Genomic DNA, 18,123 nt, shown 5'->3' on the forward strand with positions numbered 1-18,123 from the left:
ACCCACATTATATCACATACATTAAAATTTCATTAATACTTTCAGCGTACCCCAAAAATCACGTGCCACTAAATTACAGAATCATTAAGGCAACAAAATGAAGCTGAACGTTGAGATTCGAGTCGAAAGAACATTTGTACTATTTTTAGGTTACATTAGAACTCGTATTTAGGGTAAAGGGGTAAAAACAAACAATAACAATTAAATCTGAAACTTCTAACTATATCCAGTAGATCAGTGAAATAAAAACAGCTATTACTAAAATAAATTTATTTATAATTGTGCTGATTTTACCATTTATTATTTGTTCTTTGCAGTACTATGTAGTAATAATTAAGTACCGAGTCCACTGGACCCTGGTAGTAATAGGTATTAACACCATCTAGCTGGTAGTTACAAGGTTAATAGAGAAACTATGCTGTTCCTCTCTGGTCTCTACTGTAATTGTTAGATACCTTATTTTACCACTGACATCCCGAAAAAATATGGTAATCAAGCTCCCCATAAATTTCGTAACAATCGATAACAAGAAATTACTCGCTCTGAATGTCAGTTTATCAAAGCAATTTGGATACTAATGCACCAATGAATAAACTAACTAAGTGTTAATGGAGTATTAAAATGCAAACTGCATTCAGTATTTTCAATGGAGCGACATCTTGTGCGACACACGCTCAGATCAGGGACTCCAATGTTCAGAGGTAGTCTTTCCTTGTTTTGAAGAGAGATGTAGATCAGTCAGCCTAAACTGCAACTCTTCAACCCAATAGGGGGATTCTCTGTCACCCTTATAAAGCGCTCACACCTACGAGTGCGAAGAGTGCTCGGCGCATTATCGCCGGCTCGGGCTTTGGATCTACCAATTCGCAACTTCGTGAGCTAATCAATGGGGCACTCCCAGCCCACAAAGTAATTTTATCTGCCACGTTGAACTTCCGTTTTAAAACTTATTTTCTTCTTATTTATTTTTTGTTTATACATTGTTACGACTTCATAATATCATGTCTTACAAAGATTACTTATTATTACTGACTCGTTCACCGTTACGTCGTGCAGACCACAGACCATTTTACAAAGCCTACTTCATCCCTTTATTTAGCGAAGAAATTAACGAGGCAAGGCAATCGCAACTGGTTGCTTTATCATATTTAAATAACCAAAAGGAAGTAGCTCACGTTACTACGCAGCTATTTTGCGTTATTTTAAAACATTAATTTGTATGAAAGAATAAATGCAGGTCTATTTCGAATAATTCTAATTTATGAAATGCTTAAGTAAAGAATATTTTGAGTTTCTGTTCCTATAACATACCAGTTTTAGGGAACTGCAAAGTTTAGAAACGTTGAGGATATATGTACTTAAAAATTAATTTGACGTATCTATTCATCAGCGAAAAAAAACCTTTTTTCAAACAACATGAAATCTTATAATTCGTCTATCGCATGATATCTACATTTTAAAACAAATAAACCGATCGCTCTAAGTTCACTGCACACATGTACCGATAATATGTCCAGTTCATTCAGACAACATGTTATCTGAGAACCATCTGGTGGTCACAATTACTAAAACAGTAAAATATTTTCTGCCTTTACATCAAAGTCAAATGTTTAACAAATACGTAACATTCTTAGTTTCTGGGTAAAAACGTAGTTGAATACGGCCCTCAGTGTTTCTAGTTCAAAAAGTTATATCGAAGAGCAATTACTTTTTGATGACAAGTATTCCCTATTTTATTTTAGTAATTTTATTTTTATTGTCATTAGTTTTCTAACTTAGTTTTATTTTAAGAAACGAAGACGGTACGTGATGAAAACGGTGGCTCCAAAATTGTACTTTTGTTTTTTCAACCCATTAGTCTTTTATTATTAGCAACGTATGAAATCGGAAAAAACAACTTTGACCTAACGTGTATGCTTAATTACCGAGAACCCGATAACCAAAATTGTACATCGAGTTTGGTGCATAAATAATAAAAATATCTTGTTTTAGACAATTTTAATACAAACGTTCACACACTTAATCGAAATCGAAACTTATTTGTTAAATTTATTTTACAACTACTTATGCTTTATTATGAAGGTTGTTCATTACTCAGAACTAGCAACTTGTAGCGTAGGTTAAGACAGTCTAGTTTAGGCAGCGAAACGGTGATTAGTTTTCAAACTTGTGGCTAGAATAAAACGTTTCACACACACACACACACAAGTATTTCAAGTAGACAGAGAAGTTCGTGGAGACTTACCAGAATGTTCGTATTTATGTCGAGCTAAAGAGCTTTGTTTGTTGAAAACCTTGTCACATTCATCACAACCAAACAGCCCCTCCTCACTGTCTCCTTTCCCGCTCTTTAATTTTTTTTTCTTCAATGCAGGGTCCTCTGAATCAGGACTGCTTTGACTCTCGTCCGCTTCAAACTGCTAAAGTGGGGAAAAAGAAACGACAATTTCTATCACGTCGATGACATTCAGGTAGCAGATGACAAGCTAAATGTTATTTTGTATTGATTTCGATCAATGCATTGCTCAGATATTGTCTACACAGTTGGATGTGTTACAAATTATCGTTAGTATTAATCCTCATTCAACTTCTTCAGATGTTAAGTTGATCGTTGTGTGACACCTTACCAAAATACGCCTAATATAAATAATCATATTAATATATTCAAAATGTAACGTCATTTTTATAATAAGAATGTACATATATTGTAGTCTTCTACAACAAATCACTTAGTAAATAATGTTCTTTTATATGATTCAAAATGACTAGAAAAAAAAATATTTATGAGTCAAGTTATTGGACGATAAAATACATAAAGGCAAAATCTGCAACCTCATCTTCGTTGTGAAATTTGTGAAAAGAAAAAACACACTATATTATTTAACGTACTAAAACTGGTACATTGTACCTGTTTCCAGCTTTTCTTCTTCGGTATCTTAAGCTTCAGTTCTCCCCGAGTACCATCAGTTTGGGTTTCAGAATCTTCTATTGGAGAAACTGTCTTACTGTCCAGATTTATTTTCAAGCTTCCAGGACTAACTGTGCCTTCCCTACTAGCTGCGTCAGATGACGACGACGGTCTAAGAGGAGTTTCTTCGCTTGCAGGTGACAGTGGAGCTATAGTAGGAGAAGACACTCGTAGGGTACTAACTGACGAAAAGTCTCCTAAAAGGGGCTCCCGGGATACATGTTGGCGATGCCCGTTTGACCTGGAGTAATCGCCAGCGGAAGATATTGATTTAGACAGATTTGAAATTATATCTAAAGATCTATTAGAATGAATAGGTGTTGAGCACAGTCTCGATGGCTGGTACTTGACGTAGTTGGAACTGCGGTATTCTTCTTCCTCCTTTTCGTAATAATCAGGTGATTTTCTAAATTTAAATCCTTCGTCGTGTGAGTCTCTTTGTCTTTCTTGCTGTGGAATTGACGTGCGCGAAGATTTCTGACTGAGATTCAAAACCTCATAATCGGCCGCCTCAGAAACTGAAAGAACAGGTGTTGTATTCTTAGGTTTTATAGACAAGTCCAAAGGTTGTTCAGTTTCGATGTCTATATATGGTTGGTAGTCTAATTTTCTATTGAGATCCATGGCTTCATGCCTGTTTGGCGATGCTGGAGGTGTTGCACAAGAAAGTTCTGAATGAAATTCTGGATGGATTTGGCTAATGCTTGACACCGAACCAGGTACCACTCGATTAGTTGGAATGGTTCCATTACAATGTAAAGCAGGAGAGGGCAAGCTCAACGGGCTGAAGAAAGACTGTGGTCTGTACTGCGGAACGGTTATAGAATCAGATCCTATAGGTTTGTGTAGTGGGATAACATTAGATTCTGGAGACAGAGGTTTGTGTAGTGGGATAACATTAGATTCTGAAGAAAGAACCGTATCGTTACAACTAGCTGACGGGACGCTGGGTACAAGAAGGACGCTATCAGGATAACATTTTCGCGTTCGAAAATTTTGAAACCAACACTGTACAACACGTGATGGACAGCACAGCTCTCTCGCAAGCTTCATAATTTCAAACTTGGTTGGTTTTGGATTATCTTCAAAATAAGACTTTAAAATGTTGAGACTTTCGTCGTTCAACAGAGACCTAACACGAACATGTCGTCCGTCAATCATTACCTCTTCGTTTCTAGCGGATTCTTTAAAATCATCTTCTTCACTTTCTTCTGACAACTGCGGTGACATGCTTTGTTCCGAGACAGTAATGGTAGTTTTCAGTGGAACATTCTGGGCCTCAGCTTCTTCTTTGACTTTTATATGCTGAAAAATATTTCGAGGTTCTTGATGCTCATTTCGAGGTAGAGGGATCGTCGACTTTCCCAAACACATGTATTTATTATGATGGTGAAGGTCAGTATTGTGTATAAATTCTTCATTACAGCAATGACACGCGTATTTACCTGGCTGACTGTTTTCGTTGTTTTCAGTTTCTCGTAACTCTAACTTGCATTCGACTTGGTCTCCTGGAATAGATAGTGGCTGAGAGCATGGAGGTGTATTAAGAAGTTCTGGAAGTATACCATTCTGTCCCTTGTTACTTTCCGAAACTTTTTGTTGCTTGGACACAGTTGCGTCAACTATTTCAAGTATCTTCTTCACAGCATTCATATCTCTGTTGGGTAGAAGACTTGCAGTTGAACCAAACTGAGACACATCAGATCTTTCATCGTTTGCCCCGGGTTTAATATCAGGGTCTTCATGTTCCGGCTTCGATAGTTCAGATGGCACGGAAATAGCCGGTGAAGAATGCTCTCTTAAAGAATGACGAGAGGTTATTGTGGTAGATTCATTGTCTTCTGATGCTTGGGATACAGAAACTCTAGACTGTAACAGGTGAGCCATGTCTGTGAGGCCAGGTAATGGAACGTAATGTGGAGAAAGACCAGAATTCTGAAAATGACTGGCCAGAAGTGGATGGAAAGGAATGGCCGGGAGGTATGGTTGGATCGTGTGATGCTGGTGGTTTGGCTGATGTGTGTGATACTCAGGTGGCACAAAGGCAGGGAAGCGGTCAGAGTTCGGCAGATAGCCTGCAGGAGTTAAAGACATTCCTTCCCTACTAGATACATGTTTTGGAATGATTGGGCGGAAAATATTATTCTGGTTGGTACCTCGACCACGGGAGGATTTGCTGTCCATTTTGCGAACCTAAAAGAAGGGGAAGATAATTACAAAAACAAAAAATGTCGTGATAATTTACACATATGATAAAATATATAAAAGGTGAAACAATATGAAGAAAGAGGGGGTTAAAAGTTTCTCGAAACACTTTCATAACCTATGTCAAAATGTTCAATTGCAAACTTTATACCAGGTTTCTTATCTGGTCCTCTAAAAATTTCTTCATGTAAGGGTTCTATTCTGAGACAGTTTGATTTAAAAGATTTTTCCTGTGATTCTATTTTTGTCTATGGTTAAAATCTAGACATTTATGTAAAAGAGGGCACGCACAAGTTCAGATAATCGTACTAAGTATGTTTATCCGAGTTAGTTGTCTTGTTGTCGACTTAAATAGGGAGGGATCTATATTTATCTTTAAGAGAAAAAATAACACTACAAGCTTGCGTCAACAAACTTCATAGCTCAGGTATCTTACTGTTGCACGTAATGTTGTCATTTTTGTCTTTGTTCAATGAAAACAATACCGATAAAACTGTTTTGCTATGATAAGGATCGTTGGGTGAATTTGAATGTTTCAATCAGTTGATGCTGCGAGACAACAAAGTCTAAATACATTTAAAGATATTTGAAAGCCAAAGAGGAACACTATTAAAGGTCAAAGAGCACATTCGGAGCACACCAGCTGTAGCAGTTCAGTTATTTTACACACTTAAATTGTTTAACTTCTTATATAAAGCTTTATTTCTTTTTAAGAGAGACGTATTGAAGACTAGAGTTAGCGTATTTTATTATTTGTTTTTTCTTTCAAAATATTTCGGTAAGATTTTGTTTGTTTGTTGGTAAGCACATTCGCTCTGACCACCGCGAATGTGGAAACGAACAGTTACAATCGAAGTTCTTATTCCGATATTAACTGTTAAGCAAAATCATAATCGCCAAAATATATCGAATATGTGTGAAAAGTAGAATGATAAACATTTATCAGGCCACGAAACAAGTAAGAAAAACTGTAAGAATAAATAAACACAAACTCTTTTAACTACAAGATGGCCAAGCAAAAAATAAACAAACAAATCGAACATTAATTCTACCAAAGTAGGCCTCCCTGTGACAGAAACTTCTTAATAAAATAATTCTACGAAAGTAAGATATCATGTGACAGTAATTTATTAATGTAATTCTACTAAAGCAAACATCCTCGTGACAGTAATTTATTAAGATAATTCTACCAAAGCAGACACCCTTGTGACAGCAACTTATTAAGATAATTCTACCAAAGCAGACACCCTTATGAGAGGAATTTATTGAGGTAATTCTATCAAAGCAGGTTCTCCTGTGACAGAATAATTAACATAGCTCTGTTAATTTCCTACTAATTGTTTATTGTAGACCTGTCTAATGTTTAACAACTGTTTATTTTAAACGTATGCCTGTTATCGTTTTACTACTTAACTTATTGTTAAAGTTTCCTCTCAATTACTGTTCTATAAGGCTCGATTTCTTACATTTTTATATTATTTTACTGTTACCAGATTTGTTTTCTGGTTATTCTAATCAATACTCAGTTGTTATTTTATGTATGTCTATTATTTTACAGTTGTCCTTGGCAATGTAGCTATAGTTACTGTACTATCTCTATTTTACTATTGGACATTTTCCAGCTCTTGGATTTTAAACTTTTATTTTTGAAACAAATATTTAAAATAAATGTCTTCACATTGTTGAACTTATGTTGCTGACCTAACACTGTAGATCTGTTTGTTGGTTTACTTCATTCCAGGCCATTACAAAGTATTTGTTTCAATATTTATTGAGATCTGGTTTAACAATGTGGATCTGTTTGCTACTTTACTTCCAACCAAACTGCTACTGTGTATTTTTCTACATGTATTTAGATATCTGTTTGACAATGTACATACTTTTATTCAGGCTGTTACCATGAATTTGTTTACTTATTTCCTGATACCAAGTTTAGAAATGTGGATCTATTTATTTATTTATCAAAATGCTTGTAGGTCTAATTACTTGGTTGATTATTGGCTAGCTGGTAATACAGTCACACATAAAAAATTAAATAATATCACATTACTATTCCAATTAAATCTGCTAATTACTCCTAGGGGTTTCCTATGTGCTAAAAAAAGAAAATTAGTGATTTAATATTGATATTTTAATCAGTTCTTTATCCTTTACACTGAATGTTGTGAAAACATTTCAATTTGCTGAACAGAATGTAAAATATGGCTCCCACCCGTAGCAAACCATATAAAAACAAGTCTGGTAACTTGAGGTTTCATGATAATTATTTTTTATTGTAGATTTGTTTAGTGTTTCATCTTTATCCACTTTGTTACTGTAGACTTGTTTATAAGTTTACTGATATCTGGATTTTTATTATAGATTTGCTTATTTGTTTTGTCCCTATCCAGTTTGTTACTGTAGATTTGTTTATAAACTTGATTGATATCTGGAGTTTTATTGTAGATCCGTTTATTTGTTTTGTCCTTATCCAGTTTGTTACTGTAGATTTCTTTATAAACTTTATTGATATCTGGAGTTTTATTGTAGATCTGTTTTTATTTGTTTTGTCCTTTTCCAGTTTGTTACTGTAGATTTCTTTATAAACTTTATTGATATCTGGAGTTTTATTGTAGATCTGTTTATTTGTTTTGTCCTTTTCCAGTTTGTTACTGTAGATTTGTTTATAAACTTGATTGATATCTGGAGTTTTATTGTAGATCCGTTTATTTGTTTTGTCCTTATCCAGTTTGTTACTGTAGATTTCTTTATAAACTTTATTGATATCTGGAGTTTTATTGTAGATCTGTTTTTATTTGTTTTGTCCTTTTCCAGTTTGTTACTGTAGATTTCTTTATAAACTTTATTGATATCTGGAGTTTTATTGTAGATCTGTTTATTTGTTTTGTCCTTTTCCAGTTTGTTATTGTAGATTTCTTTATAAACTTTATTGATATCTGGAGTTTTATTGTAGAACTGTTTATTTGTTTTGTCCTTTTCCAGTTTGTTACTGTAGATTTATTTATAAACTTTATTGATATCTGGAGTTTTATTGTAGAACTGTATTTGTTTTGTCCTTTTCCAGTTTGTTACTGTAGATTTCTTTATAAACTTTATTGATATATGGTTTGTTGTTCTAGGTGCAACTGCCTTATCACCACTCATGTTCTTGCTGAATATATTTCAACATAGTTAACAATATTTTTTTGATATTGTAGGCCTATTTCCTGCTTACTTCTACCAATTAGTTTACAGTAGATTTCTATACATTTGGTCAATATGTGAATTTCTTATTGTAGGTCTGGGTTTCATTCCTTTTCTTTGTTACCTGAATTGTTTATGCCTAATCCTTTATTGCTACCCGATTTATTTTTTCAGTTTCCTAAGTACTCTTTTGCTACCTGTTTGTTGGTATTCTTGCACGTCTCTATTCGGTTTGATATTATATGTTTGTTAATCATTGCTCTGATACCTGGCTTGAACAGTATAGGTCTGTCTATTGCTTTACCCTTCCCTAGTTAATTTTGAGGGTTTTTACACCTGTTTTTACAATATAATTCCATCTGTTGCTTTATTCTTTGCTAGTTAATTACTGTAAATGTTTTACACCTTTAAGTAACAACTAGCTTAACATTACAGATTTTATTTACTGCTGTAACCTTTTCTAGTTAAATCACTGTAGGTGTTTTTTACTGCATCTCACTGAAACCTGATTTTATGATACAAGTTTGTTTACTGGTTTTCCTCTACCTTGTTTGTTACCTTAGGATTGTCTTCCATTTGACAGATCTCTAAATTGAAAGTGTAGATTTGTTTATTGATTTATTTCCACGTAGATTTTTATTGTAGATTCGTATACGATTTTACTTTACTATTTTACTTCTAACTACTTTACCATCACAAGCTTGAATAAATTTAAAGCTATTTGGTCTCGTATTGAAATCTATAGCTGTCATTATAGTATTGTTTACACTACATTTTATTTGTAGCTCTGTTAAATGATTTACCTTTAAATTCATAACGAGGCACTTCTTGCTTGTCATATGAGAAGAGTAGGAGCCCGAATGGGAGAATCTCTTGCCGCAGTTAGGGCAGGCGAAAGGCTTTTCCCCGCTGTGTATCCGGATGTGTTCCTTCAGATGATGCTTGAACTTGAAGGCCTTGCCGCATTCCGGACACTTGAACTTCCGCAATACCGCGCTCTCGTCATGGCTGATCATGTGTCGCTGTAGACGGTAGACGTTGGCAAAGCTCTTATTGCAAATCTTGCAGGACTAGACAAGAGAGGGGAGGAGGGAAAAGTAGCTAGAGGACCATGCACAACTTAGGGGAAGTTAGGGTTAGCCGAGAAGTGAGTTAGTAGATGGGTTTAATTACATTTTTCTAGAAGAGGACTGTTAATTCACTATAGGCCAGAAGAGAACTAGACTAAAGACAAGCATGACCATAGAGGGCATTAAAGTAGTACAGATGCTATTTAGCAGTTGATACAAAAACAATGTAACTAGACAGGATTGAAAGTAAATCTATGACATGGTTTTATTCAAACAAATTTCTACTAAACAAATATTCTGTATTACGAGTAGAAATGTAAGCTTTTATAACACATGCTTTTGTTAATTTTGGAAACAAAACTGTGAGTATACAGTTGTTCACGAATGTAAAAAAAAAGTTCGTATATTTTAAGGGATCTTTTAATCCAGTTCCATCTTCATCGTGGACTCCAAAATTTCGAAACAAAATAAAATTTCGTTACGTCACTTGTTCTGGTTGAGTGGAGAAAGACACTGTTTCCATTCTTTAAATAAATATTAATTTTGCATGGGGAGAACGCTTTAATGTTGAAAGTTCACTGATTTACATAATTTTAATGGAGGCACATGTTTACAGATACAGCCTACTTCCTTTCTCGCTGCCACAAATATTATCTCCTTGGTGATATTTGTTTAACAGAAAGTTATTGTCAATTATTAATTTTCATTTAATTAGGAACTAATCAATGAAGAAACTAAACAGAGGTTGGTTGTTTTTTTTTACATGGCGCACTTTAATCTTATTTACGAACTTCCCTTTCTTAACTGGTTACAATTCCAACATCAATTACTTCTATTAAATTGTAAAAAACTAAAAGTCTTAGCGAGAAAAATATGAATACAATTAGCAGTAAACTTACACATTTTAAAACAAACTGATTGTGAAATAATATGAAAATAGTCAAATTATTAGGATGGAAAACTTAACTGAAAGCCCCTGTGGTTATGGTACTTAACGTTTATTGCAATAGATACATATTTTTTTTTCTGTAGACTTTATAGACGAAAACTAAAGAAAATTTAGTTATGATTTCCATGAGGGTTATGGCTATTCAAATTATTTTAATAATTAAAATCAACGCGCATTTCTTGTTTTCTATAAGTATCTTGACAAAAAAAAAAATACTTATGTACCTGGCTGGAAGTAGCATGTATTAACTCGTGTTTCTCTAAATGCTTTTGGTCAGAGAACGAGGCCTTGCATTTGCTACAGGCGTGTTTTTGTTCTTCCTTTTGCTTATTAGTATCATCTGCACTTGGATGTGAATCTTTCAGGTGGTCTCGCAGAGCATAGAGGGCGTGCGGTCCTGTGAAACTTTGCTCGCAGTGGGCACAGCTAACCAAACAATCTTCCAATATCTTAGAATCGCCTAATAAAAGAAATAACGAAATGTCAAACAAATATAATAAAATATATCAAAAATAATATATATTTGTAAACAGACAGACAGCAACAAATAAATATTGAAAAACAAACAGGCTGAATAGGTATTTGAGCCAGTTGGTTCTCTACAAAATAACTTTTTGGTGGATCATATATGGAATACGAGAACAAAGTGCTAGAAACTTTTCCGTGATATGAAACAAATCACAAAATAAAATGCTAATACGTAATTCAATAAATTTTAAAATCCAGTTTGAAATCATAGTGTATAGGTTAGGTATTGCACGGAATATTTGTAACATTTCGCAGCAATGCTAGCTCGATTAACTCTCCATTTTGTTTGGGATTGGTTCATATAACGTCAGGTATGAGTCATAACAAGATTATATATCAAAACTTAACAAATTTTTTTCCGACTGATCAAATGAACTCAATTCTGGTTATCGAAAGAAGAGAAATTTGTCCATGTCCGCTCGCCAGATCACTTTTGACGGATACATCAGATAGCATCTTTATCTGCACCAAGCCAACAGAGGCGTAATATCAGAGAAGAGTTCCGTTGCTAGGGGTAACCTTAACACTTGTTCTTATCCCAGCCTTAAGCTGACTGTATTGTATGGACAGCTATCTAAACATTGTCCCTCCACTGCCCGTGACGGTTACAGCCGATCATAATTCTAGTTAAATCAAGGCAGATTGGAATGATAGTGCGGAAAGGGTGGAGGGGCCGGGGGTCCAATTAACATTAACAAAGAATGACAGAACAAGCATCGTGGTTTTAGACCGATGTCTACTATTTAGTTTGAAGGGCCTCTGAAGAGAAAATGTAACACCTCTCAGGACGTAACTATACCCCGGAGGCCTGACACTACTGCTCGAGTACTCGATTAATAACGGAAAGAAAACGAATCAATAGAACATTAAAAGGAGTAAAACAAACATCTTAAGCAAGGTCTCTTGAATTCTAGAGAACAATAAAATCGTGTGTTTGTAGTGAACCATCAATATAACTTACCTATATTTCTCGGATCATTTAGGCCGTATAAAGCTTACAGATGGATTTTAGGAAGTATATATCTACAAAATGCTGTAGGAATTCTTTTTAACATTTTTACATTAAACCACGTACAAAAACACGGCTAGGTTATCAATTGTTGCTATTAGTAGAATGTATAGTACAATAAAATGAGTATTTGTTTCCATTAACTGTGTTTATAACATATACAAGAACATTTGCTACTAATTCTTTATGTAGCTTTGGAAACTTTCGAGATAAATGTTTTGCCTTTTTTTTTTTCTTGTACTGAATATCAAATTCAAATAACTCACTTTATAATTCATTTAGAACATTCAATAGCAAAATCCCCAATAAAACGAGGAAATCCTTAACTTTCATCAACTGCAATAGTTGATGGAGTTAAAACTAGTTTAGATATTGAAATATAGTGTTGTTGTTTGTTTTTCTTTATTGTTAATGTGAACTGCACCTTGTGTGACACATAGAGTAAATGAGCCAGGTGAGAGACTTCAAGGTTTAGGCATAACGGCACTTAATTTAAAAATACTGGCCAGAAAGAAGACAACTAGTCAGAAGCACAAGCCGTCTGCAAGGATAGTCAGAGTTGAATGGCTGAATCGATTACCATTTCCATGGTGTGCCCACAACTGAAAATGCAGTTTTTTCAAAGGTACAATGCAATCTCGAACCTTGAACTTTTCAATCTACTGACTGAAACATAACTAATAAACTACATCGACCTTTTCTGAACTACATGTTTAAACGCTCAAAGTGGAGATAAGCTTAAAACAAATGACAGTTCCTGACAGTGAAGTAAATCAATTGATTTTAAAAATTTACACTGATTAACATCTGAACATAGTAACGGGTTTGTTGGTTATTGAATAGGCATATGATGTGTTAGTCAATGGGAGATATATCTCTATAACCCAATTGTTTGTTTATAGGTACGTATACGTGATTCAAATGTATCAAACCTTATTTGAGGGATCTTTACGAAATAATTTAATAATTAAATAATTTAAAGATAAATGTCATATATATACACATAAAACAAAAACTATACCAAGAAACATTAGATATCTAGTGCTATATCAAGAAAGACGAGATATGTAGTGTCATATCTATAGAGTAGGAGTTAATCAAGGAAGATGACATATGAAGTGTTGTACCTATAAAGCTATACCAAGGAAAATGAGATATGTAGTGTAATATTTGCAGAACAGAAACTATATCGAGCAAGACAAGGTAAATGGGGTCACATCTATAGAACAAGAACTACATCACGGAAGACGAGATATGTAGTGATTGATTAATGTAAAACGTGTAATTATTGGTTAGTTCCAATTTTAAAAATCAGAGCAAGTCGCTTTTATGAATTTTAGCTCTGAAGAGATTTGATAGTTAACGTACATTTGATTAAAGGCTCACATGAGGATAAGTTAAGTACATGAATTATATTTGCTTTATCCTGTTAATCTTTTAACAGTTACAGTGGAAACAACAAACAAGTATAAAACCTAGAAAGATAAAAACAAAAACAGAAAATCGTTCGGTACAGATATGTCTTGACAATAAAATAAACTGATGTATCTTCAAACAGCCATTAAACCTAAACAAAAATCTGAAGCCACATCGTTTCATCCTGTGTTATGAATTCTTTGTAAGTCATCTATTTTACGACATCATAAGTTCCTAAGTTTCTGCAGCACGTGCAGAGCGTTTGAAGCAGTCCTGAAAGATATATTAGAGCATGAAAGTCCATAAATCAGGTATTAGTGCTTCCATTAAAACGTGAGGTGTTAAGCCTTTTTTGATCATTTTAAATCTCCACATATTCCTCCAGTGGGTGGTTATGATCAGTGAGGTTTAAAGAAGCTGGTTTGCATGCTGTTAGATGACTCCACATCTATAAACAGTATTAGAGTGTCGGGAGTGTGCTGTGTTTAAAGGCGACAGATGCCTCATGAATATATAGCTCAGGTAAAGACCAGTTACGCAGAGTGACGTGTCATTTGGCGTTACCAGCACCAGCTATCTCATACAGCACGTCTGGAATATATCTGATTAGCATGTTAATAGACGAGCACCTGTGCCTCTCCCCAGACGCGAGATAACAGCTAATACTGCTATTCTCGTCGGCTGTTTATGACTGAAGCGGGTAGGTCTAGTCTGCTGTCCCCGCGATAGCCCGGAACTGATAAGGGCTTGGATGTAAGCTCCCGACGGCAAGGATAGCGTCGTAAATGGGATGTCATTCATTCACTGTTAAACACAGAAGAAAGAAAATGTATGAGATGAAGAATCAACTTCCACCGAGGAAAAACTTCGCTCCCAATTACAGTGTCTTTCCTAACGTTAGAGTCTATAATTGTATCAATGAAATACGTTCTCTTTCTTATCTCACTGGACAAAATAGCACTTTCCCCATTTCTGCTCTTTTTCAACCATATCTACAATAAATAACACGAAGACAAATTTCATATTCACTGAGGGGGTATCATAAGTTAAATTGCGTATTTTAAACTAAACGAGGATTTTGGGACTTTTTTTATAATCTCGCAAATGATGACAAAAAATAAAGAAATATTTGAATTGAAAATAAATTACTACTTTTATTACATTTCCGGCTCGTCGTTACGTTCACACGGTCTTCCCAGAATATCAGGTTGAAGATATTTAATAAAATACTTCAATGAAACTACATCTTACCCTAAATCTCTGAGAGGTTCTGGAGTATAAATAGCAATCAAAATAATGTGCACTGCTCTACGTAACATTTTTAGGCTGATAAGCCCAAAATTTATCAATTATCAAAACTAGACTATTGATATTTGAATTACTGTTAAACTTAAGACTTACATAAAGAAGGAGTTGTTATTTTTCTCTCTCTCTTTTGCTGATCTTAAAACTAACCATTCCAACGTTCTGCATGATCTTGGTAACTGACATCCTTAAAACTGTACATGTGATAAGCTACCATTAAATTAGAGATGTTTGGAGCCTAGTCGCACTGCCGTATACATCAACTACGCAAACGAGAAAAAACCAACAAAACTTTCTTCCCTTTGTGATGTCTTATATTAGTCGAGTTACAGAAAAGCTTTGTGCTGTGAGAGTATTTGTTTTATTATTATTATTATTTAAAAGTTACACAAGGACTATCTGCGTCTAGACGTACCCAATGTTGATCTGATGGACGAGAGGTAAGACACCTAGTTAACAAGAACAACTTTGAGCTACTATTGTTGACCGAATAGTATGATTTGACTTTCATTCTTACAGTGCACTCAGAGCCCTAAAGCGCAGAGCGCATTTTAACAGTAACGAGAAGAAATGAGCTCTAGGATTCAGAGTCTTGATGCATTAACCTATAGGTGAAGATCAGAGTCTTTATAGATTAACCTATAGGTGAAGATCAGAGTCTTGATACATTAACCTAAAGGTGAAGTTCAGAGTCTTGATACATTAACCTATAGGTTAAGATCAGAGTCTTGATACATTAACCTATAGGTGAAGATCAGAGTCTTGATACATTAACCTATAGGTGAAGATCAGAGTCTTGATACATTAACCTATAGGTGAAGATCAGAGTCTTGATACATTAACCTAAAGGTGAAGTTCATAGTCTTGATACATTAACCTATAGGTGAAGATCAGAGTCTTGATACATTAACCTATAGGTGAAGATCAGAGTCTTGATGCATTAACCTATAGGTGAAGTTCAGAGTCTTGATACATTAACCTAAAGGTGAAGGTCAGAATCTTGATACATTAACCTACAGGTGAAGATCGTGTACGTTAAATACCAGACCACGTTAAAACAGCTCATGTGTACGATGAAGTTATTCATACGTTATAATACAATAAAAAAGCCTTGTTTCACCATAACAACCAGCTTAATGTTATTCATAACATGTAGAGACTTGCAAAGCACACATAACCAGCAAACAACATTATTTGTTGTACATGTTACCAGTGAGATGAATTTGTTATAAAAACTAAAGTAGTCTACTGAGTCTAACTTCTTTTTTGTTCAGTTACTGTTGTCATGAAAACAATAATATTGTTCAGTTGTATTTTACTCTATAGTTTCAATTGCTTGAAAAATGAATCGTATAAAAGAGTCGTTTTGTTTCGTTCTCTCCAAGGTTACGTAGTACTATGTATATTTCCGGTTTACTATCCAGAAACGTTAGTAACATTGTGTATTTTACTACTCTCCAGACGTTGTTTATAAACACAATGTAACATTGCATCTTTCTGTTTTATTTAAAAGATGCTTACTACAGTCTGATTTCCTATTTGACTATTCAAACTGAATAGCCTATTTCTACTTTGATAACTCCTGATACTGTTGTTATACCAACTAAGCAAATAGTACTGACTACCAAAATACTGTTACTATGAGAGCTGAATGCTGTAGTCCGATTACCTCTTTAAACATCCTGATACTGTTGTTATATCAACTAAGCAAATAGTACTGACTACCAAGATACTGTTACTATGAGAGCTGAATGCTGTAGTCTGATTACCTCTTGAAACATCCTGATACTGTTGTTATGAAAAGTAAAACATCTTTTTCTCTTTACTATCCAGAAAATGTACGTAATAAATATTTCTTATAAATGCTGTATCATGTTTAGATATGTCAGCTTATTGTGAAAAACACTTGATATGACTGAAACATCGACTAAGCACCTCTCTTTAGCTTAGATGGCCGACTTGTTTCCCAAACATACAGGCTTGCTTTTTATAAATTTAAGAGCTCATTAAGTGAAAGAAACAAGTCTTAAATAAAGTATTGCTTTAAATTTTATATTTTTATATATTTAATCATTCATATATTTTTGGACACTTAATAAACCGAAGCTGTTATAACATGTAACTGTTTATAATCATAATATTACTTACATATATATTAAGGCGTTTTTTTATTTCCATATACGTTAAACTTAACTATAACATTACAAGCTGTATTTGTGTTCTGATAGACAAGAATGTGAACACGAAAGTGGGAAGACGAAAAATGTTTGCAATGTAAGAAAGTCAATGTAGAGGGCGTCGAACCAAGTATTGTCCTCGCTCGTAAAGAAACGGTCACTTCAATGCGAAATAGCACGACAGGTTGTGCACGTCACGCAAATTTCACGAAGAAACTTATCCAAGCTGAATGCCAACAAGCTAGGTTACCTGTTGACTGCTAATGTCATATTGCATAGCTTAGTTGAAGAAATGTTCTCAAAGTAGTGGATACTGTTGAAAGCATTTCACAGTAATGTAACCAAAACATACAAAGCTAGATTTCGGAGAAGGAAGTGCCGTACATAAAAAGAGTTAGAGAAACCAAGAGGTGAGGAATTATACATAAAACTAGCATTATGGTGAGACTCAAAAACGATAAGACAGGAGAAAGAAAATACGATATAAGGAACAACGAGGTAAGGGAATATATAATACTCACAACGTCAAGAGAGATAACATAAACAGAAAGAATTACTGAAATAGGTATGGAGAGATAGAATGAGAATATATATTTCTGGTTGAAGAGAATTGTTTCTTTGTTTTTGAATTTCGCGCAAAGTTACATGAGTGCTATCTGCGCTAGCCATCCCTAATTCAGCAGTGCAAGACTAAATGTAAGATAGCTAGTCATCACCACCCACCGTCAACTCTTGGGCTACTCTTTTACCAACGAATAGTATGATTGACCGTCACATTATAACGCCCCCACGGTTGAAAGAGCGAGCTTGTTTGATGCGACGGGGTTTGAGGAGAAACAGTGATTAAAAATAGAATAACAAAACGCGGAATAAAAAACTGTAAGTTAGATAATTCGAACGACCATTAATTGAATAGAACAATAAAGAACCCGAACTAAGAGAAGAATTTAGTAGAAAAGAAACTGAGAAAGTGTAACGTAAGCAGAGAAATGAAATCTGAGCGTAAGAGATATAAAACACTTGAACGGAAAAAACACGAAGAGGCACTAAATCAGAGTAAGTGAATAAAAGAATAAGCGGTGAGAATGGAAAGACTATTTAATAATGAAAGAGAAAATACTGTAAATTTAAATGTTTGAAAGAGCAAAAACAAAGACAGCTTTGGGCAGGAAGGAGTGAGATAAAGGTAATATAAATGCCAAATAAAACTGGATCGGAATGAGAAGACACCAGTAGACAATTATATTAAAGGGTAAAAGTTTCGGTTAAGGATGCGAGGCCATAAAGTGAGGAGAATAGGTGAGCAATGGAAG

At 34.5% G+C, this 18,123-nt stretch overlaps 1 protein-coding gene across 24 annotated transcripts in view; it reads right to left on the bottom strand.

Moving 5' to 3' along the window:
* Window positions 1-18,123, bottom strand: part of LOC143225089 (zinc finger E-box-binding homeobox 2-like) — a 258,604-nt gene that overhangs the window by 5,355 nt on the left and 235,126 nt on the right. For 19 of the 24 annotated variants that reach the window (XM_076453841.1, XM_076453839.1, XM_076453849.1 and 16 more), the window contains 4 exons: window positions 10,600-10,835; window positions 9,160-9,426; window positions 2,909-5,161; window positions 2,246-2,420 (listed from right to left, as the gene is read on the bottom strand). In XM_076453841.1, the coding sequence (XP_076309956.1) occupies window positions 2,246-2,420; window positions 2,909-5,161; window positions 9,160-9,426; window positions 10,600-10,835 (2,931 nt within the window). The remainder of the gene's footprint in view (window positions 1-2,245; window positions 2,421-2,908; window positions 5,162-9,159; window positions 9,427-10,599; window positions 10,836-18,123) is intronic. The other 5 variants (XM_076453851.1, XM_076453854.1, XM_076453861.1 and 2 more) reach the window with 2 other exon arrangements.

This window comes from Tachypleus tridentatus, chromosome 9 (assembly GCF_004210375.1).
Source record: "Tachypleus tridentatus isolate NWPU-2018 chromosome 9, ASM421037v1, whole genome shotgun sequence".
NCBI lineage: Eukaryota > Metazoa > Arthropoda > Merostomata > Xiphosura > Limulidae > Tachypleus > Tachypleus tridentatus.